The 20,927-nt window shown below is 53.8% G+C and overlaps 1 protein-coding gene and 1 pseudogene across 2 annotated transcripts in view; both read left to right on the top strand.

Moving 5' to 3' along the window:
* Positions 1-9,364, top strand: part of TM2D3 (TM2 domain containing 3) — a 44,274-nt gene extending 34,910 nt beyond the window's left edge. The window contains exons 6-7 of one of the 2 annotated variants that reach the window (XM_066239492.1): positions 8,045-8,191; positions 9,176-9,364. In XM_066239492.1, the coding sequence (XP_066095589.1) occupies positions 8,045-8,191; positions 9,176-9,272 (244 nt within the window). In that variant the 3' untranslated portion in view covers positions 9,273-9,364. Of the gene's footprint in view, positions 1-8,044; positions 8,229-9,175 lie in introns of both variants that reach the window. The other variant, XM_066239493.1, reaches the window with a different exon arrangement.
* Positions 9,365-12,238: 2,874 nt separating this feature from the next.
* LOC136311150 (probable E3 ubiquitin-protein ligase IRF2BPL) lies at positions 12,239-19,366 on the top strand (annotated as a pseudogene).
* The last annotated feature ends 1,561 nt before the right edge of the window (positions 19,367-20,927 follow it).

Here is a 20,927-nt window from a genome sequence, read left to right as displayed (position 1 = left end):
TTTTTGCCATTTATGGTCGAATCTAAAATTTTTGCCATTTAGGCTCCCATCCCAGCTGCACAGCCCAGGGCCGTGAGTGTGGCTCCTGTGTGCCTGCTGCGGCCAGCCCAAGCAAGCACTACTAACTTCATCTGTCAATCTGTGTCTTTTGTTGGTTTTGATATTATTTAACGCTGAGAATAAGGTCTCACAAAAGTACGTAGAGGGAAAAATAGTGAGTAACGCCATTGCTATATTTTTCAGGGCGCTAAAAGTGTCTGGTAATCGGTTCCAGGCACTCCAAGTTTCCTGTTCATAGTGGCACTCCTCTTGATTCTCCAATTGGCACCTTTCCAGATTCTCAAGCTTTGACCTCAAGTCGACAAAACACCTGAGCCCAGATGCTATCTTGAAATTCTGCAAGTTGCATCTTATGTAAATTAAGATGGCTGCCGCTATTTCTAATGGCAGGAAATGGCACCCATAGCACAGGCCCTCGCCTCTTCCAGCCTCTCCCTCACTTATCTCAGTAATGATGGTCAATTAGAAATCCACGACACCCCAGAACAGTAGAATTGGATGATGACTGCTGTGGTTATGTGGTTGCTGGTAATGGCGATCACAGGGCCCCCAGAGGTGCGTCCCCCATGGCATTCCGCGGCTCCCTGCTCCGCCAGCCAGAAGCGAGGTCACAGATCCCCTAACGGCCTAACCGGAAGTCCCAGAACTAGCCGCTCTGTGCAGGAGTTACGTTGTTTTGGCCTACAGACCTCCGGCACAGTGTGTCTACACTACAGCAAATGTTTTATCCTCGGCTACCGCACCTGGCTGTGCAGGAGCCGAGGATGAAACGTCCTTCTTGGCATGCGGCCATGTGTCATGGAAAATGGCTACATGTGTCAGTGCTGACACGCATGTCATAGGTTCGCCATCACGGCTGTAGGCAGACACACAGCCGCATCCATACCGCTGTCTGTGTGTCTGTCTATCCATGTCTGGTGCTCAGAGCAGGGCCTGAACACAGTCAATGCCACAGGACTATTAGCTGTTAGTCTTGCATGCTTGTAAAATTATGCCAAAGCTAGTTAATCAATCATAGGTTCCTCCATCTTTCATTCTGAGTAGCTCACAGATGGATGCAGATAGGCAATTTTTTAAAAATACAGGGCAAAGTGAACTTTTCATAAATGGCTCTTTATACATTTTCACAGTTGTTTTGTTTTTAAAGAATGTTCCAGTTAAGCCCCCCTTTTCATTGGTGATTGTGAAATGTAGTTTACGTTTAAGTGACTTTGTCCGGCCCGGTGACCAGGACTGAGGGGAGAGTGTGGTCCCGGGAGATGGCGGGCCCAGGGGAGGTGCGCGTGGCTGCTGACCGTGGCCTCCTGGGCATCCGTCACAGCTTTGTTCACTGGTGTGCCCACCACTCTTGTGTGGGTCACTGGCGGCTTGCAATGCAGTTGACCCTGGTGGGGGTGCCGGATGGACAAGTAGGGGACAAGCGGAGGCTGCCTTCACCCCCACGTCAACCTTTGGGACCCTCAGGAGGAAGAGACAGAGCTGAGAGCCCTGGGCAGGTACCAGGGTGTACGGGAAGCATGAGGAGGTGACAGGTGCTGAGGGGTGGGCACAGCTGCCCTGTAGAGGGCAGAGGGCAGAGTTGTTGTCTGTACCCCACTTTTGCTCTGTCTCTCTGAGGTGGAGACCAGCAGCCCAGCCCTCCGCACTCCAGTCCCCGTGGCACCATCACGGCTGGGCTCTCCTCCTCCGCCTGCAGCCAAACCCCAGCTGCCCCCGGGCTCATCCCAGCCTCACTGACTGCAGTCACCCCTGCTCATTGTGGGATCATGGACAGCGCAGCCTCCTTCCGCTGCCTGGGGACCCGCTGGCCTCGCACACAGTAGGTGTTCAGTGTGCTTCCACTTAGCGAGGAGGCCAGGTGGACATACAGGGGCATGCCTCCTGACCTGGAAGGACGACTTTTTCCATTCAGGAGCCCCAAGCCTGGTGGGGCTCACCTCACCCCAAGCTCAGGAGCATGAGGGTCGGTGCTTTCTCCATTTTCCAAGGACTGAATTTGGTTTTTATTTTATTGTTACTTATTTATTTTCTCGTGACAGAGACAGGGAGAAAGAGAAAGGGACAGATAGGGACAGATAGGCAGGAAGGGAGAGAGATGAGAAGCATCAATTCTTCGTTGTGGCTCTTTAGTTCATTGATTGCTTTCTCATATGTGCCTTGACTAGGGGGCTACCGGAGAACATGTGACTTCTTGCTCAAGCCAGCGACCTTGGGCTCATGTCTATGATCCCATGCTCAAGCCAGTGACCTTTAGGGCTTCGAACCTGGGTCCTCTACATCCTAGTCTGATGCTCTATCCACTGTGCCACCACCTGGTCAGGCTGTTATTTTTTTATTAATTGAATTTGTTGGGATGGCATGGTTTGCAAAAGCACACAGGTTTCAAGTGTGCAACTCACATAACACCTTCTGCACACGGCATCACGCTCCCTGCACCCAGCAACATCTCTGTCTGTCCTCACCCCCTCTCCCCCTCCCTTCTGCCATCAGCGCACTGTTGTCTGTGTCTAGTTCCCTCTTCTGTCACCCAGTCCCATGACCCTCTCGCCTCTGACAGCTGTTCGTCTGCTCCCTGTGACCCTGCTTCTGTTTCTGTTTTGTTCCTCAGTCTATCTTGTTCGTTAGATTCCACATGTGAGTGACATCATAGGGCCCTTGTCTTTCTCTGACAGGTTTACTTCAATTAGCGTAATACTCTACAGGTCCATCCATGCTGTTGCAAAAATTAAGATTTTCTTCTTTTTTTTTTGGCTGGGTTTGTACTTTAAACCTTGACCCTGCTGGGTGACGGGGCTTCACCTCTGCCAGCACAGGGCCTCGAGCTTCGGGGCTGACCTACCCTCTCTGTACGACCGGGTCGTCCTCTGCTGACCATGCCGCTGAGCCTGAGGACCACGGCTCCTGGGAGCTGCCAGCCCAGGTTTCCCCCAGGACGTGCGGTGGGAATGCAGTTGGTGCTGGGCACTCTGGTGCCCAATGCAGCTGTGGCCCCAGTGATGCAGGAAAGCGCCCTCACTCCTGCGGGGCCTCTGACCGCTGAGCCCTGTCCATCTCCCCGGGGTCAGCGAGACACAGTCTGGCCTTGCCAGGCCTCACCTCCTACCAGCAGGGAGGGTTCCCCAGAGGGAGAAGCTCATTAGATGCTGGACAAACAGAAAACAAACAACTGTGCACAGTGATTGGGGGGCCGCTCCATTTCCATGGATGTCTCTGGACCCCGTGGGCCTTGCTGCTGGGCAGACAATGGCTGAGCATCATGTCTGAGGGTTTCTTATCACCTCCAAGTGCACGTCCGGTCTCGTTTTCAGGGCCGTGCTGAGCGCCCAGGAAAGGCTGCAGGTCCTTGGTTGGCCTCATGCTGCCCGTTCTCAGGAGAGAAAACGCACTCCTGCTGTGAAACCCAGGACCCAACTTCCACCCCGATGAGCATCGGCCCCGATGGACTAAATGCTATTTCACAGGGTGCGTGTACCGCGCCCATTCTTGTGCGGGGTTCTCACTGGGACCCTGCTTGGCCTGGGGCCCTTCACGGTAAAGGAAGAGTGGCCAGTGTGTCAAGGTCAGCTCTCATCTGGGCAGAATGGATGTTGGCGTGACAGGAGAGCCCAGGGTTTCGGGTCCGTGGTTGGGCAACTTCACAGTCAGTGTCCTGGCCGAGAACACGGAGTCACGTGTGGTCTGTACTGTGGCACCTTGGGGACCAGTGCCCGCAGCCAAGGTGGCAGCACTCTGGTCCGGGACTAGAAATCCATGTCCAGTTGAACTCAGCAGTGACCGTGTGGGCTGGGGGCAGCTGAGTGGCAGGACAGGCGGGGAGGGTCAAGTGGGCGCCCATCCTTCATTGCTGGCCTGATGTGTGCTGACCCGGCGGCAGCTGACACCCAGGGTCACCGAGGCCTAGAGCACGGCAGAGGGGAGCTGTCACGAACGACTCTCATCCTGCTGTCCCTGGAAACAGGCTGGCTCATCACCTCTGGGGATGGTCTGTCCTGGTGTCCCTGGAGGCCCAAGCATGACTCTTCCCACAAGTCAGACCACTCCCTCAGGGGCACCTGCTCCCAGCTGTCGGGGTGTCCCCCTGGGGCGTGCAGGGACGGAAGGATAGCTCTGGGGGCTGCAGGGCAGCTGCCTTAGGGAAGGCCTGGCTGACCAGGCCGGAGCCACCTCCCAGGGCCAGCTGCAGGGCTGGGTTTCCTGCAAAACACGGTTCTGGAGCAGGGCTGCCAACCCCATGATCCCTGTTTATAGCTTTCACCAGACCCCAGGGAGGCCTGTGGCCTCCCCACCCTGTGGCCTCGGGGTCCAGCGCTGCTCTGACCTGGAAACAGCAGCAGCTGCTTGTCCCCTGCAGCCCCAGCTCTGAGCAATCCGGGTGTTTGCTAACATCCTGTAAACAGTTGTTTTCCCAGTGTTAAATATTAACAAAAAGGGGCCTCCACAGCCTGCTCAGGGCGGCTGCTTTAAATATTTAAGCAATTGCCATTCTGTCCCCAAGCGCCTGGTTCAGATGGTCCTGTGACTGCCGCTCCAGTCACTGAGCAGTCACTGAGCGTGAGAGACCGTCCTTTCTCCACTTCTCCCCTCCCCCGCGCCCTGCCTCGCCCCCCTTCCTCTCATTCTCTCTCTCTAGCACGAAGTTTTGTCCTTCACAAGTTCACAGACAGAAGACGCACGCTCACCGTAGTTCTTAGCAACCTCAGCACAAGATGTCTATTCACTCAGCCGTGAGCCTCCCCTTTCCACCGGGAGGAAGCACTCACGGCCTCTCTCTGGCACCCCCACTGCTCTTGCTGTTTGGGGTCCTTATTAAGGACAATCAAGTGATGCTGGGACAGTGACCTGATAGCCCAGATGGTTAGTAAGGGACGACAGGCAGGACTGTCCATGGTGTGATGAGTCACATTCTGGGCAGGATGGGTCTGGATAGCACGAGAGACCATCATTCTGCTCATAACCGTGTACGGTTTAACACTTAATGCATTGTTTTTTTAAAGACTTGATTCATTTTAGAGAAGAGAGAGAGAGAAGGGAGGAGCAGGAAGCATCAACTCCCATATGTGCCTTGACCAGCCAGGCTCAGGGTTTTGACAGCGACCTCAGCGTTCTAGGTCGATGCTTTATCTACTGTGCCACCACAGGTCAGGCCTTAATGCATTGTTTATGTCTGCAGTTCTCCATTTAATATTTTTGGGCCGCGGCTGACCACAGGTGACCAGAACCGTGGTCAGGGGCTCTGCTGCATAGCTCAGTTCACAGTGGTATGGGGGCGTGGGTCCAGCGTGGGCCTCAGCATCTCACGTCCTCCCTTCTAGATGGAGAGGAGCACAGGCCCTACCTGCACGTGGTGGGACACTTGCTCAGACGCCAGCTGTGATGCACGGTGCCCGGACACCATGTGGCAATGACATGTGCCAGGTCCATGCTGGTTTCTGGAGGCACTGAGGTGGCACACAGGAGTGCTCAGATATGTGACAGACTAAACGTCCCTGTGCCCCAGGCTTTGAGGAGAGTGGTCACTAAAAGCAGCCACGCCCTCTCTTCCCAGCCTCTCCCCGAGGAAGCTGAGTAGCCTTTCGGGACCACATCTTACGGGATGTGAATGGGGGTGAGTGGCCCTGGCAGCCCAGGTGGGAGGCTGAGGGAGGGTGGAGAGAGGCCCTCAGTGGCCCGCTGAGCCCTGAGCATCCCTGGGGATGGCCCGCCTCCCGAACTCTCTTGCTGTTTTCCATGAAGTAACAAAATGCCTCGCTGCACAAGCCACTGCTGACTGGACACCCCGGCAGCCACGTCACTGACGGTGCGGGAGCCTCACCCCAGCCCGAGCTCCCTCTCCCCGGGACAGTGTCCTCAGGCTTCTGGGTCCTGGCCACTGTGTCACAGGAAGCGATGTACAATGTGGTGAGTGTGCTTCGCCGTCCTGTGTTGTAGAGCTGAATGTCGCAGAGCGCGGACAGTACTTACTCACCACGAGAAAACAGCGTAACCGTGTGTGCTGATGGATCGGAAGCAGACTGGTGGTGACCATTCTGCGATACGTCCAAGTACCGAATCCTGACGCTGTACGCCTGAAGCTGACACGTGGTCTGTCCTTGTCTCTCAGTGTCTCTCAGTGTCTGAGTGTCTCTCAGTGTCTGAGTGTCTCTCGGTGTCTGAGTGTCTCTCGGTGTCTGAGTGTCTCTCGGTGTCTGAGTGTCTCTCGGTGTCTAAGTGTCTCTCTTGCTCTAAGTAAAGGGGACACCAGATTCACCCCGTGCTTTGGTGAGCGCAGAGACCACGATCTCATCCATCTGTTTTATCTGCCTTGAGCGCCGTCCTCGGATCCCCCTGCTCCCAGCCCCTGTGTGAGGGTTACGGGTGGGACCCGTGGGGACCCAGGTGTCTGGACTCCCATTTGGATGGTTCTCTGGGGGGTTGCTGGGCCCAGGGCGCTGGGCAGGATTCCAGCAAGCCAAGGATGTTTGTGTCCGTGCACAGTTCTGCAACATTTACATGAAGAGCATTAGAACCATGGTCACTACCATGGTCAACATCAGACCCTCTAGAGCCGGAGCCTGGGCCTAGGCCAGGAGGATGAACTCAGTATTCATGCTAACAAGGTCTTGCACTTGGCCTAGTAGAAATATTTTGAACTCGGCAGAGGCAAGGCCGTGGATATTTGCTTAGCGTGAAGTGTCAGGAAATGCTCCTGCTCGTTTGTTATGTTAGGGCTCTGTGTACAGAAGCTGGTTTCCTCTCGCGCCACCCAGCCGTGCTTCTGGCCGGTTACTACGTCCAGGGCTTAGCAGGATGTTGCTGTTCCCATGTAAACGGTATGTCTTTAAAGCCCTCCTGTAGCCGTGGAGGACAGACAGCTGAGGGGTGGCGTGTGGGGCATTCTCCTCGACAGGTCACTTCACACTGGGACTCACGTTTCAGTGTGGGGACCGGGACACCTAAATGCCACATCAGGAGCCCATTCTGAGCCTGCCGCCCCTCCCCCCACACCTGGGGAGGTCCAGCGTTGCTCAGGGAACAGGGTTAGTTTACAGTTGGGTCTCAGTTTCTTAGTTACCCAGACACACTGTGAGAGCAGGTGGGAGCGTGGGAGACACAGCGCGGGCGTCTGCATCTCTCCTGGCTGACGGGGCTGGGGGCGGGCTTTCTCTGGGCAGCAGGGCGGCTGTCTCTCTCCAGTAGGAAGTGTGTGACCCATCACCTGTGAGGACGCTCTGCTATCCACAAAACCGCAGCCGAGCCTCCGAGCAGCAGGTCCCTCGGCCAGGTCCTGCTGCGTCCGTCCCAGCATGGGGGCGCGGGTCATGTGTCATTCACAGGGCAGGGTCGCCAAGAACCAAGGTCTCAGGCTCCAACTCAGTGTCAGTCCAAGATGTAGCCTTGGGCCCCTATTGGGTCCACACTGCAATGATTCAGCATCCTGTTTGGAGTCACAGCCTTGGGGCAGTGAACTTGGCATTGCATGGAGCCCTCCCAGGGACCATGTCCCCACACAGCAGAGCCAGGAGTCCGTGTGACACAGACACACGGCACCAGCCGGCTCAAGAACTTGAAAGGCGCTTCAACTCCTGCTTAGACGTTTCTGTAAGTTAAGAAAAAACCAATTACGTGTTTATTCTGCAGAAGCTTAAGGGCTCATAAAACTTAAGGGCTCATAAAAACAGACTTCTGGTTTAAGGTGGTGGATTTTGCAAATGAATTTTTCTTTTTCCTCCCAAATCCCAATAAAGAGGTACAAAATGAAAAGGTCTCCCAAAGCAGGAAGGGGGGTTGGGGAAGGGGTTACAGGCAAACAAGACAGCAGGATGGCACTGAGAGCCAGGGCCCGGGTAGCGATGGGGCAGTCCGTGAGCTCGCAGAGGACAAGAGCAGTGGCCACAGCCGGGCCAGCCCCCAACAGAACAGGGAGCGTGAGGAGGGCACGAAGCAGGGTGCTTCACGAAAGGTTTGCTGACTGAGCTGCTTCCTCAAACTCATCCTGATGTCACAGGGAGAGACCAACGCTCAGACACTCACCTCCAAGCCAACTGACAGACAGAAAAACCAGAAGCTGCCTCCTGAGCACAACTGACCAGGGAGGTCCCCAGGGCCGCCCCCAGGATGGAAGCAGACCAGCGAGGACCCCGCCCTGTGACATGTACGCGTATTATACTGGTTGTGGTGGCGGAGGTTTTGTGAGTATACACCTATGTCGGAACATCAAATTGTACACTTTAAATGTGGGCAGTTACATATTAATTATATTCCAATTAGGCTGGTAAGAGAAAGGAAAATGTAGAAAACAAAAACTATTTGGAACTTAAAGAAGCAGAAATGAATAATGAGGTAGAAACCCAGAGAAGTAGTTGAGGAAATCTCCCTATAGGACAATTCTGACAAAGGAACAGAAAACAGAAGCTACTCTGTGAGCCATGTAGAAAACAGGCAGCAGGCCAGCTGAACTCAGAGAACGTGGGGAATGGAGGAGAATGGAGGAGACGGGACACGCAGGGTAGCAGTCTCCCCAGAGACAGTTCAGGAAGATTTCCCGGACACCAAGGACCCAGATGTCTAGACTGAGAGGTTCTCCAGGTGCCCAGCCCAACGGGTGAAAACAGCCACACAAAACCAGTGAAAGGTTTCAAAGCACAGGGACCAAGAGAAGACACTAAAGCCCCCAGAGAAAGACCAGGTCACCCAGAGAAGCCTAGCATGGGGCCCACGGGAGACGTCTCAGCAGCAGTGCTGAATGCTAAGTGACCATGGGGCAGTGCCTTCAAAAGTCCATTGTGAGGCCCTGGCCAGTTGGCTCAGTGGTAGAGCATCGGCCCGGCATATGGAAGTCCTGGGCTTGATTCTCGGTCAGGGCACACAGGAGAAGCGCCCATCTGTTTCTCCACCCCTCCCCCTCTCCTTCCTCTCTGTCTCTCTCTTCCCCTCCTGTAGCCAACGCTCCATGGCCTCTGCCTCAGGTGCTAGAATGGCTCTGGTTGCAACAGAGCAACACTCCAGATGGACAGAGTATCGCCTCCTGGTGGGCATGCCGGGTGGATCCCAGTTGGGCGCATGCGGGAGTCTGTCTGCCTCCCCCCCACATCTCATTTTGGAAAAATAACATTGTGATCTCCGACTTGTGTTGCAGGTTCGGCAGTGAACTCCCGCCATGCTGTCAGGACAGAGGGAAGACCATTGGGCCTTCTCAGACCTGCCCTGTCTCAAAAAAACCTAACAACTCATAGAGGTTTTCTCTTCTGTTGAAGAATGTGAGGATGTATCTGGGATAGATACATAAAAAAAAGTAAACAAATGGGAATAAACATTGACTCCAGTGAAAATAAAAAGCTTGTAAGAAAGGAAGGAAATCTGTTGTGTGTTACGTGGGTACAAATAATATTGACATAGCCATGATAGTATAAATGCGAACTATCGATTTGTCCCAAAATTATGGTACTGTTCTCTTAGAAGCATGGGAAGGAAAAGAAACATGTTTCAGGTTGTGGAGTCAGTGAGAGAGCTGGAGCCTTACCATCCATTGCCTGAAATGTTATATTTAAAACAAACAAAAAAAATTAGTAACTAGGAATTTGAGCCTGCCACTTAGAGATACAGAGGCCAATAGCAGAAGGCAAACAACGTCGCACGCAGTGACTGTAGAGCTGTTTAATTCTTTGCACCATGTAAAGGTACAATGAGGGTCAAATCGAAAAAAGAAAGGTACGGTTGAAGAAAGTTTCCCAGAACCAAAGAGAAACATTTATCTCCAGATGAAGTGGCCACCTTCCAAGTAGGACTTGTGCCTTGGGACAGACTCAGGATTCGTCAGCACGTCAGCGCCAGTCACTAGCTACCAATAAAGGGAGCAGGGGGAGCCAGATGTGACAAACCCTGCTTCATCAGGACCCTCCGGCCTCACACCGTCCCAGGGAGCCCTGCATTCCCCCCCCAGGACCTCGTCCCTGAAGAGGGCAGGAAGTAGGCAGGAAAGATGGCTGCTGGTCACTCCGAGGGAGGAGTAGAGAGTGAACAGCAGGACAGAGTCCTCTGCTGGGCGTGTGCAGGAGACGTGAAGACTCACCATGTGGCCTGAGCAGCAGGAGCCAGGTGGTGGCCACAAAGCCTGTCCCACAGCCTAGGGAAGGCCTGAATTAGCTAGGGACACAGAACCCTGCAAGATCTAGAAGGGGACTGGTCAGTGAGAGGGCCCAGTGCAAGCCCACAGAAGATGGAGAAGTTGGTTGTTACATTTGGAAGGGCACCTGGTCCTTCCCTAGCCCCATGTAATATAACCACCAGTCTAACAGAGGTGCTCTCTCTGTCTCTCTCTCCCCCCAGCAGCCGTGTGGCCCTGGCAGCTGCCTAGAGCCTGGGGAGACCAGGCGGGGTGCCAGCACAGGCCTGGGCACAGCCAGCACCCCCAGAGCAGCTGGCGACACAGACTGTGCTTGCTGGGGGAGGGCAGGGACCGAGCAGGACTGACCAGTGACACAGGATCTGTGGGCCTGGCCTTTGTTCAGGGTCTAATGAACACAAGGTTGGCCTTTGTCCATGGTAGGATGGACAGAGGAGAGACAATGGGAACCTGGGTGCCACCGCTGATTTCAACCTGAGGAAATGTTAACACAACACCCTACCCTCCCTGGGGGGGTCTCCAGAATGCTTTCTTGCAACTCCATGAGAGAACCCCAAAATACAGCTTCTAGGAGAAAAGGAGAAGTTTCCCTCAACAGAATAAAAATAAGACTAGCCTGGACGTCTCATCAGGAGCGCTGGGTACAAGAAGAAAGAAATCTGGGAGCTGTCACTTAAACCCAGCATTCTATACCTAGAACACTGTGCCGCATGTGAGCCAGACAGTCTCCCCTTGCCTGTGCTCAGAAGAGGTCTCTCAGAGCGCGTCCCGTTGCTGTAAGATACACTCCAGCTGAGGCTTCGAGAACAGTGCGGTGAAGAGGCTCGGCAGCTAGGAGGACCTTGCAAAGGGCATGTCTCCTTTATTAGCATAGAAAAGGTAAAGCCATTAAAAATCCCCAAGAAAACAAAAAGCTGGGAAGGAAACCCATGTCTGTCAGAATGGAAGGAGACAAAGACGTGACATGAACTTATCTGTTGACCTTTCATGTGGCTTGTAGGTAATGACACTGGACCCACAGAGAAGGAAATAAAATCCTAATACACTGACTGTCTTTGGGGGATCAATATTTACAAAGTCATCATGAACGCACAGGGCTTATTGGCCTTTAGAATCAACACATGGACAGAATATGAAAGAACTGTGTGTGTAAAACTATCAACTCTGACAGTATCAATGTTCTCACAGTATAGTTGACAGAAACGGATAGGTTGTCTGAAAATAATAGAACATAAATGAGGTTTAGGTGTGAGACTGACAGCTACAGAGGTCATCCACAGAAACACTAAAAATAAATAAAACTGTCAGAATTTAGGGGAGAATGTAGTGTCAGTGAGCTAAAGGCTTTGTGTTTCATAGCAAGGAGGCTATGAAAGGTCGTGCCGAAGTTCAATATCAAGTTAGAGACATAATTATGCTGTTTGGAACCATTTGGATGCTAACCACCAGAAAGGCCAAGTAGAAACAGGTAGCAGCGTCCAGGTCTGTGGGTGGGAGAAGAGGCTGGAGTGGGTGACTTCTTTTTGTTGTTAAAAGTTTATGAGTTTATTTGCACCAAACTGACAACAGTTGCCGGAAAGCAAAATTGCAGCGGATTGAGAAAATGCCCACGAGAAAGGCGATTTTGCAGCTTATTTTTTACTTTGGAACCAGAGGGAGGGATGGAAGAGTTACAGGAAATCTCCTGGGGGTGGATTAGGGAGGCAGGAGGGAGCAAAGGGGGAGGAGACGTGGGTGGTTCAGGGTAGTTAACATCGGCCATTCCACCTGCTCTGGGGATCTGCAGGAAGGAAATGACCCTGACGGCCCAGAGGTGTGTCACTGTGGATGCAGAGGGACAACAGACAGGCTGAGTGAGGTAAAGACTGACCACTGTCAGGAGACGTAGTGGCTGGGTCATGGCTGCCCGCCAGGAACTGAGTCTCTGGGTCTGCAAGGCGCCCGTGCAGGCTGCCCTGAGCCTGTCGGGAGTGTGGAGCAGGTGACTCATGCATGTTCAGAGAAGCATTTTGGAGTGCTCTAAGTGGTGGCTGCGTCCATGTTCTGAGAGCGGGGTATGGAAACATGTTGAGGGAAATGCGTGGACAGCCGGGCCACGAGGGTGTTGAGCAGCTGTCCTCCACTGTCCTCGGGCTCCCAAACAGTGGCATGGCCGGGGTTGGGTGAGTCACCGGGTAATGTCCCTTCCTCACTGGCATTTCCCACCCAGAAATTCGGGGCAAGCTCACAGTGGGCGTGAGGTATTGTTCTGCCGTACTGTGTGTGCCGGGGGAAGGGACTGCGGGAAAAGGGAGGTGTCTGAGTGACCCTCAAAATGGCCAAGTCGTTTCTGTGCGGTGGAGACTCAGCAGACCTACAGGAGGCCAAGTGTGAGCAAGAGCCCATTTATGACCCTTAGTGACTGAGGAGCCACTGCACCACTTCAGCCACAGGTGTTGTAAAGTACCAAAAGCTGCAGAATTAATATTAATATTTTAAGAGGCTTGAAAAACATTTTATTAATTTGGGTTAAGGTGTGCAGAGAAATTTTGAGAATAATCTCTGTACTGTGTGATTGGCATAAAACCAGGATGGCCCTTGGCATTGTATTGTAAATGCAAAGGGAAGGAAAACATGGATTCCCTGACATTCCACCACACCTGTGGGGAAAGGGGTGAATGGCTAGCCAGGTGCAGGAAGAGAAAAGCCAAAATAAACCTTTTCTTATAGTAATGAGCCATTTGCGGCCATTTGTCCCCATGAAACTGCCTCTCCTATGGGAATGCCTATGGTTAATGTGTGTGACTCTGGACAGAGAGATGGCGGATAAACATTAGAGAATATAGGAATGCCTTTTAATATGTAAAGAGACATCTTTCTACCATTGTGTTGACTTGTAAATTTTGTTTTCTCCAAAATGATGTATGGCTTGCAAATTGAACATGGTCCTATCATGTTAAAGGACATGACTATAACCAGTAGTGGTAAGGGGCTCCTAATTACAATTTTTGCTTCTGTACTTCCCATTTACAAAACTATAAAAACTAAGTAGAACAAAAGGCCAGCGCGCTCTCCGTCAGATTTCTGTCAGGAGTTGCTGCCGCTTGGCCAAGCTAGACAATAAAGCTTTGGTGTGTAATCGACGGCCTTTGTTCACGTCTTCAATGTTTCGGGTCCCTCCGGATTAGGCTTAACATTTGGGGGCTTGTCTGGGATTGAGGGACCGCCATTGGTCTGCACACCGGAGCTTTCTTGTTCAACCCTGGGTAAGTAGAACAAGGTCGCGACCGTTTGATTGCCACGTGAACCCTGGTTGATGAGCCGGGAAGGGGCCGGTGGCCATCTCCCCTCGGACATGAGGTTAGGAGGTTCGGGAAGGCATCCCACTTTTAGGGAACCTCGTTTGAGTTTAGATATTCCAAGCTCAAGGGAAGAGTGGCACCTGTTTGTCTATCTGTGTTTGCTGTTTGTCTATCTGTTTTTGTCACTGCATTCGTCTTGGTCCTATTCTCCTCACAGCCAGACATGGGTGGCAGAAGCAGCAAAGGTCCGCAGTCCCCCCTTGAATGTATGACTTCTCATTTTAAACTGGCTTATGTTCCACAGGAGGATGTGTACGGGGAGAAATTCTCCAAGGGCTGCCTTTGCACATTGTGCGAACATGAATGGCCCACATTTGGGTTGTTGCAGGTTCTGTTCACAACGGAGCAGCGGGAACGTACCCGTGCCGAAGCAAGATGCGCTTTCCTGGCATGCCAGGAAGCCCCAGACACCCCGGTGGGGCAGGCAGCCCTAGAAACGGCACTCCCCACTGAGAGACCTAACTGGGACCCCAACGACGGAGGCGGTAGGGATGCGCTCAACTTACCGCCGTTATCTTCTGGTTGGGATGCGGGCGGCAGCTCACAAACCCACAAATTTGACCAAAGTAAGTGAAGTAATGCAGGGACCACAGGAATCCCCTGCCGCATTCTTAGAGCGGCTACTAGAGGCATACCGTACCTGGACTCCCATCGACCCTGATGCGGAACCCAATAGGCGTGCGGTTAACTTAGCATTTGTTACCCAGTCGGCCCCAGACATCAGAAAAAAGTTACAGAAATTAGAGGGATTTTATGGGGAAACTAGGGAAAAATTAGTAAGCATAGCCACTCGGGTGTATAACAATAGGGACACTGAAGCAATAAAAGCGGCGAAAGAGACAAGCGGGTCCTTAGTGATGGCCCTACAAGAACAAGGGATTGTAACAAAGCAGGGCAACAGAAAGCAGCGTAGCCACGGGAAACCGCATAGCTGCCAATAGCCCCTAGGAAAAAATCAATGTACCTACTGCTGCGAGCACGGCCACTTCAAGCGGGATTGCCCCAAGTTGAAAGGAAAAGGAACGGGCAGCCAGGGACAAAACCCAAAGCCCTTCTGTTTGCGGAAGAGGACTGACGGGGCCGGACTCAATTCCGCTAGACCCCCTTGAGCCCATGGTCACAGTCCAAGTAGGGGGAAAACCCGTATCCTTCCTTGTGAACACGGGGCGGAATACTCTGTCCTGAAAAAAACAACAACCCTGGGGCCCCTCTCCAAGAACACAGTCTCCGTGTAAGGGGCTACAGGGAAAGCCGAAAGATATCCCTGGACCACAGCCCGGACGGTGGGCCTGAGACGAGGATTAGTCACTTATTCATTCACAGTAATGCCCAACTGCCCCTACCCCCTGATGGGACGAGACCTACTGCAGAAAGTGAGTGCCTCCATCACGTTCCAAGGGGGTACAGGAGCCATCGCTTTCAACAAATGAAGACAGTCTTGCTACCTGTGCGACCTGCTCCATATGCCCTGGGCCCTGATTTGGGACTTCTTGGAACCCGTATGCTGCGGTTGCGTAAACTACGAGGGCGCTGATCACATCGAGTTCGTTATCGAGACCGCACGCCAGCTGAAGTGGGCGCATGGCTGCTTCTAGGACATCCCGTTCCTCCAGGTCACCGGCGCCAGTCGGAACAAGACGGTGGCCCTGTCGGCTAAGGAGGCGCAGCAGCAGCAGCAACAGCTCAACCACGTCGATGGTTCCAGCAAGCCTGCAGTGCTGGCGGCCCTGTTTGGCCTGAGTGCAGCTGCCGCCACCGCCGCCATGGAACAGCGCAGCCGCTGAGTACCCGCCACCCCCCCACACCCCCTGGTGAGCCTGGGAAGCAGCAGCCATGCGCGGCTGCCCAATGGTCTGGGGGGTCCAAACGGTTTCCCCAAGCCGGCACTGGAGGAGGGACCCCCGGAGCTGAACCGCCAGAGCCCCAACTCATCTTCAGCGGCGGACGCACGGAGGGCTGGTGACGGGACTGCCCAACCCCTAGGGGTGGTGGAGGCCCCCAGCTTACCGTGCCCCCCAACCTGCTGCTGCAGACGCTGCTTAACGGCCCAGCTGCGGTGCCGCCCCCACCACCGCCCCACGGCCTGGGCAGTGGACCTCCAACGCCCGCGCCCCCTGGAGCTCCGGGGGCCCAGCTTGTCTCGGGGGCGCGGCAGGCGTATCTGCCACGGCGTCGTCTTCGACCTCGTCGTCGGTTGCCGGGGTGAGCGTGGGTGCTGGTGGCAAAAGGCCTGGCTTGGTGTCGAGCACCGACCAGGAGCACGAATTGAAGGAGAAGCCACCTAACGCTGAGGCCCTGGCGGAACTGAAAGCCTGCACAACCGCACGGAGGAGTGGGCCAACAAGCCCAAGACAGTCTGTGACACGCTGCTCACGCTGGCTGGCTGCACGCCCTACGAGGTGCGCCTCAAGAAGGACCACTGGCCTGACCTGTGGTGGCGCAGTGGATAAAGCGTCGACCTGGAAATGCTGAGGTCGCTGGTTCGAAACCCTGGGCTTGCCTGGTCAAGGCACATATGGGAGTTGATGCTTCCAGCTCCTCCCCCTTCTCTCTCTCTGTCTCTCCTCTTTCTCTCTCTCCCTCCTTCTCTCTCTCTCTCTCTCTCTCCCTCTCCTTTCTAAAATGAATAAATAAAAAAAAAAATTAAAAAAAAAAAAAAAAAAAAAAAAAGAAGGACCACTGGTTGGCTCAGTGGTAGAGCATCAGCCTGGCGTGCAGGAGTCCCAGGTTCGATTCCCGGCCAGGGCACACAGGAGAGGCGCCCATCTGCTTCTCCACCCCTCCCCCTCTCCTTCCTCTCTGTCTCTCTCTTCCCCTCCCGCAGCCAAGGCCACTCGCTACTGGGCTGCGTTTTTGCCTTTGACGCTGTCTTCAAGCCGGGCATGGACTAGGAGTTGAAGCTGTTCACTGAGTACCCCATGGGCTCAGGCAATGTGTACTCCAGCGCATCTGGGGTGGCTAAGCAGATGTATCAGGACTGAATGAAAGACTTTGGTCAGGGTCTCTCCTCCGGCTTCAAGTATCTGGAGTATAAGAAGCACGGCTCTGGGGCCTGGCGCTTGCTTGGAGCCCTGCTGCCCGAGGGCGTGCCTGGCGCAGACATGCTGCCCCAGCCCGACCTGGACGCCAGCTGCCCCATGCTGCCCACAGCACTGGTGAGTCTGAGCCGTGCTCCCAGTGCACCCCTGGAGACCAGGGCCCTACTGCCCGCCACCCCCGGGGCGCAGCCGCTAGCCTGCGCAAGAGGAAGGCATCCCCCGAGCTCCGGACTCCACTGAGGGTGCCCTGAAGCTGGGTGAGGAGCAGCAGAGGCAGCAGTGGAAGGAGCTGGAGCAAACATGGGAGAAAGAGATGCTGACCCTGGAGCTGGAGCAGCTGCTGGAGGAGAGTTCAGAGGTTCGTGAGTTGCAGCTTGCCCTGGATGTTGTGAAAAGCCAGCAGCGATGGGAAGCCGGAACTGAGGCCGGAGCTGGGGCTGCAAGGTGCCTGGAGCAGAAGGCGGCGGTAGCCGGGGGCTTGATTCCTGCAGCGGGAGCTGGTGTTTTCAGTTCCTCTTTGGAGGATGAGGAGAATTGGGCTGGAGTTGCTATCCGCAGTCTCCATAGAATGAGAGCCAACTGGAAGGAGCACCTACTATGGCCCTGGTAGGTCTGTGATTTGGGGACATAGGGGTGAGTGCCATCATGCTCTCTAGAGCAGAGATGGAAATGCTGACTGCCATTGCCATGTGCTGCTCGTTGGGACAGTGTAAGACCTGCCAGGATGGCAGGGATGAGGGGGGTGGCTGACACCTCATGTGCGTGGACTGATTTCCTGGACTACGACCACAGTGGGCACTGACTCCTTTGTTGGATGGACTTATGGATTTTGGACATGAAATACTCTAATGGGGGTGGGGATGGCTTTGCTGGAAGCAGTCCCCCAGGAAGTTTTTCCCATGGCTAGAAAGAAGGCCGAGGACATTTTGTGCTTTGGGCTGAGTGCTCAGAGACTGGTGAAGTGTACCTTTGTAATTGTTGAAACTGTATGATTTGTGCTGTTATAATTTATGTAATATGCCTAATTTCCTTACACAGGAATGCCGGTGGTATAGATTGTGGATAGTAAAGTGAGCATAGGAATGGAATGTTGGGCAAATAAAATATATTATGCTCACTTTATTAAAAATGGTGCTGCCCACAATGGAAGCCTGTCGCCCAAATAATATTAAAATGCATTGGGGGCGGGCTGTGGGCAGGCAGGATCCTTGTAGCCTGGGGCTTGGTTTTAGGACTAAGCCTTTCCCACCCTTTTTGATGTGGGGTGGTACAGTCCCATCATGCCCCAGATCTGTCCTTTTGGGGGCCGTAGGCTGGCTGACTTTTACAGCCATGCGTGAGGAAACAAGAGTTCTGTGAAAAAGACTGCCTGGGACCTGGACACCAAGCAGTGAATGGCAAGCCAGAGCGAGGCGCTCAAGCTGACCATGTCGGCCGGGGGCTTTGCGGCACCAGGGCATGCAGCTGGGGGTCTGCCCCCGCCTCCTCCACCCCTGGGACATCTGGAATCAGGTATACACTTCGAGCCTTGAGCCTCGGTGGAAGGGCCCATTCCCGGTGGTCCTCAGTACCCCCACGGCTGTAAAGGTTGCTGGCCACACAACGTGGATTCATCAAGCTCACATTAAGCCAGTTCCTGATCAAGCTGACACAGCTAGATGGAGGGCTCAACTGGACTCTGAAAATCCACTCAAGGGCTCTTCAGGAACTCATTGACCAGGACATCGCCACCCTTGAGAGCTCAGTCCGAGTTCACGAGAAATCCTTGGGCTTCCTGGCAGAAGTTGCACTGCAGAACCGAAGGGGACTCGACCTGCTGTTCCTGCCCAAGGAGGACTGTGTGCAGCTCTCCAGGAGCAACGCTGTTTCTTCGCCAACCATTCCGGAGTCATCCGCCAATCTCTGGACCTCCTCAGAGACCGCCTGGAGAAACGCCGTTCGGACAGAGAAGCACATGGACTTTGGGTCCTGGGTTTACTACATTGCTCTCCCCCCTTGCAGGTCCCATTCTGGTGCTCCTTGCTGTGCTCCTGATCGGCCCCTGTGTTCTATGCACGGTGGCCACCCTGGTCAAACGCCAGCTAGGGGCCGCCAACCTCCTGGTCCTTCAACCCACGCTTCAGCCCACCTACCAGCCTCTCCCTTGGTAGATACCGCGTCTTATCCTCCCATTCAGAGGGGGGAATGAGGAGCCACTGAGCCACTTCACCCACAGGTGTTGTAAGGTACCAAAAGCTGCACAATTAATATTTTAAGGCTTGAAAAACATTTTATTAATTTGTGTGCAGAGAAATTAAGGTGTGCAGAGAAATTTTGAGAATAATCTCTGTACTATGTGATTGGCATAAAACCAGGATGGCCCTTGGCATTGTATTATAAATGCAAAGGGAAGGAAAACATGGATTCCCTGACATTCCACCACACCTGTGGGGAAAGGGGTGAATGGCTAGCCAGGTGCAGGAAGAGAAAAGCCAAAATAAACCTTTTCTTATAGTAATGAGCCACTTGCGGCCATTTGTCCCCAGGAAACTACCTCTCTTATGTAAATGCATGTGGTTAATGTGTGTGACTGGACAGAGAAATGGCGGATAAACATTAGAGAATATAGGAATGCCTTTTAATATGTAAAGAGACATCTTTCTACCATTGTGTTGACTTGTAAATTTTGTTTTCTCCAAAATGATGTATGGCTTGCAAATTGAACATGGTCCTATCATGTTAAAGGACATGTGACTATAACCAATAGTGGTAAAAGGCACCTAATTGCAATTTTTGCTTCTGTACTTCCCACTTACAAAACTATAAAAACTAAGTAGAACAAAGGGCCGGCGCGCTCTCCCTCAGATTTCTGTCGGAGTTGCCGCCGCTTGGCCAAGCTAGACAATAAACCTCTGGTGTGGAATCGATGGATTTTGTTCGTGTCTTCAATGTTTCAAGTCCCTCTGGATTAGGCTTAATAGTGACCAAGCCAGCTGCTGGCCAGGCCCCTCCGCTCTGCGGGGACCCTGCAGTAACCTCTGGCCACTGTGTGCCCTGCGGCTGGTCCCATGATGGAGCTGTGTGAGGAAACCCAGTTCGTTCAGGGCACGTGGAGACCCATTTCAGTTCCTGTTTATATCACCATCAGTCACCTCTGCCTCCCAACAGGCCCACTGTTGAGTTGGCTGGTGGACTTTCTTACCTGGCCAGTCCATTGGTGCGTGTCCTCCCTCTGTTGCGGGAGGAAGCTCCCACTGTGTGGGACTTCCTGCGTGCCCAGCACAGCCTTCCTTGGGCCACGCCTGACAGCCCAGGTCCCGGCTCCACCACCCTCCCAGTTCCAGCTTGGCATCTGACCCATGTAGGGTGCCCAGAGTTAGCAAATCGAAATTCAGGACAGCCAGGTAAGTGATTTCAGAGAAACAACCAATCGTGTTACAAGTACGTCCCAACTACAGTGTGGGACATTCTTCTACTTAAAGTTTGTTTTCACTGTTTATTAGAAATTGAAATTTAAGTAGTATCTGGTATTCAATTAACCCTTCAACCGTCCATGAAGACACTAAGCCTGAGGCTTCTGTACATCTCATCCCAGGTGTCGCCTGGCGACCATCACTCTGTTTATGGGGTTAACTCCCATCTCCTTCAAGAAGCGCTCAGCGTGCTGCCCTGCAGAGGGCGGCCTGTACACAGGTGGATGTGGGATTGGTAAGTCCACCCAGCGGGGAGACGTGGGGCACTTCCTGGCTTTGCCAGAGGCGGGGGCAGGTCAGGGTGCTGCCCACACTAACTGGTGGAAGTGTGCAGCTGGCCCCGGGAGCTGCTGTGAGTCCAGAGCCCTCTGATGTTGGCAGTAGGTGCACCTCTACCGGCCTTGAACCCCTCCGAGCGCGGGAGACTCCCGACCTCACAGGCAGCACACAGCACACTGTGGGCTTCCTTTCAGGCCAGCGCCTTCACTTTCCAGCCCAGGGCGGTGGGCATCCTAGTGCAGCCTCGGACCTCCCCACTACCCTTTCCCCTCGGACCCGCTGTGTCCTTGGCGGTCGAGAGGCCGCAGGGTTGGTGTTTCTTCGTTTCAGAGGGGAGCGTGTCCCATGGTGTGATTAGAGCCTTCGTGCGGAGGTGTGGGGACTGCGCCCTGAGTCCTGGAGTGGGCGGCACTCGAGCAGCGGGCATGCGGCCCAGGACCCTGCCGCTGGCCTGTCACGGGACTCTGAGTGACGCCAGCGGCTGCTGCATCATTAAAGCTGCTGTTCTGCCCACGGCAGTAAATCATCTCATTGCTTCACTGACGTAACAAGCTCCTTCTCAAGTGTGCCCTAACTCGGGTCTTGAGGAGAACGGCCACAGGCCAGGGACGGGCTTGCGGGCACCCGCGTGCTGCCCAAGAGAGGAGACTTTTTT

Source organism: Saccopteryx bilineata, chromosome 7, assembly GCF_036850765.1.
Source record: "Saccopteryx bilineata isolate mSacBil1 chromosome 7, mSacBil1_pri_phased_curated, whole genome shotgun sequence".
Taxonomy (NCBI): domain Eukaryota; kingdom Metazoa; phylum Chordata; class Mammalia; order Chiroptera; family Emballonuridae; genus Saccopteryx; species Saccopteryx bilineata.
Note: the sequence above shows the minus strand (reverse complement) of the source record. Positions and strands in the feature narration are given on the sequence as shown.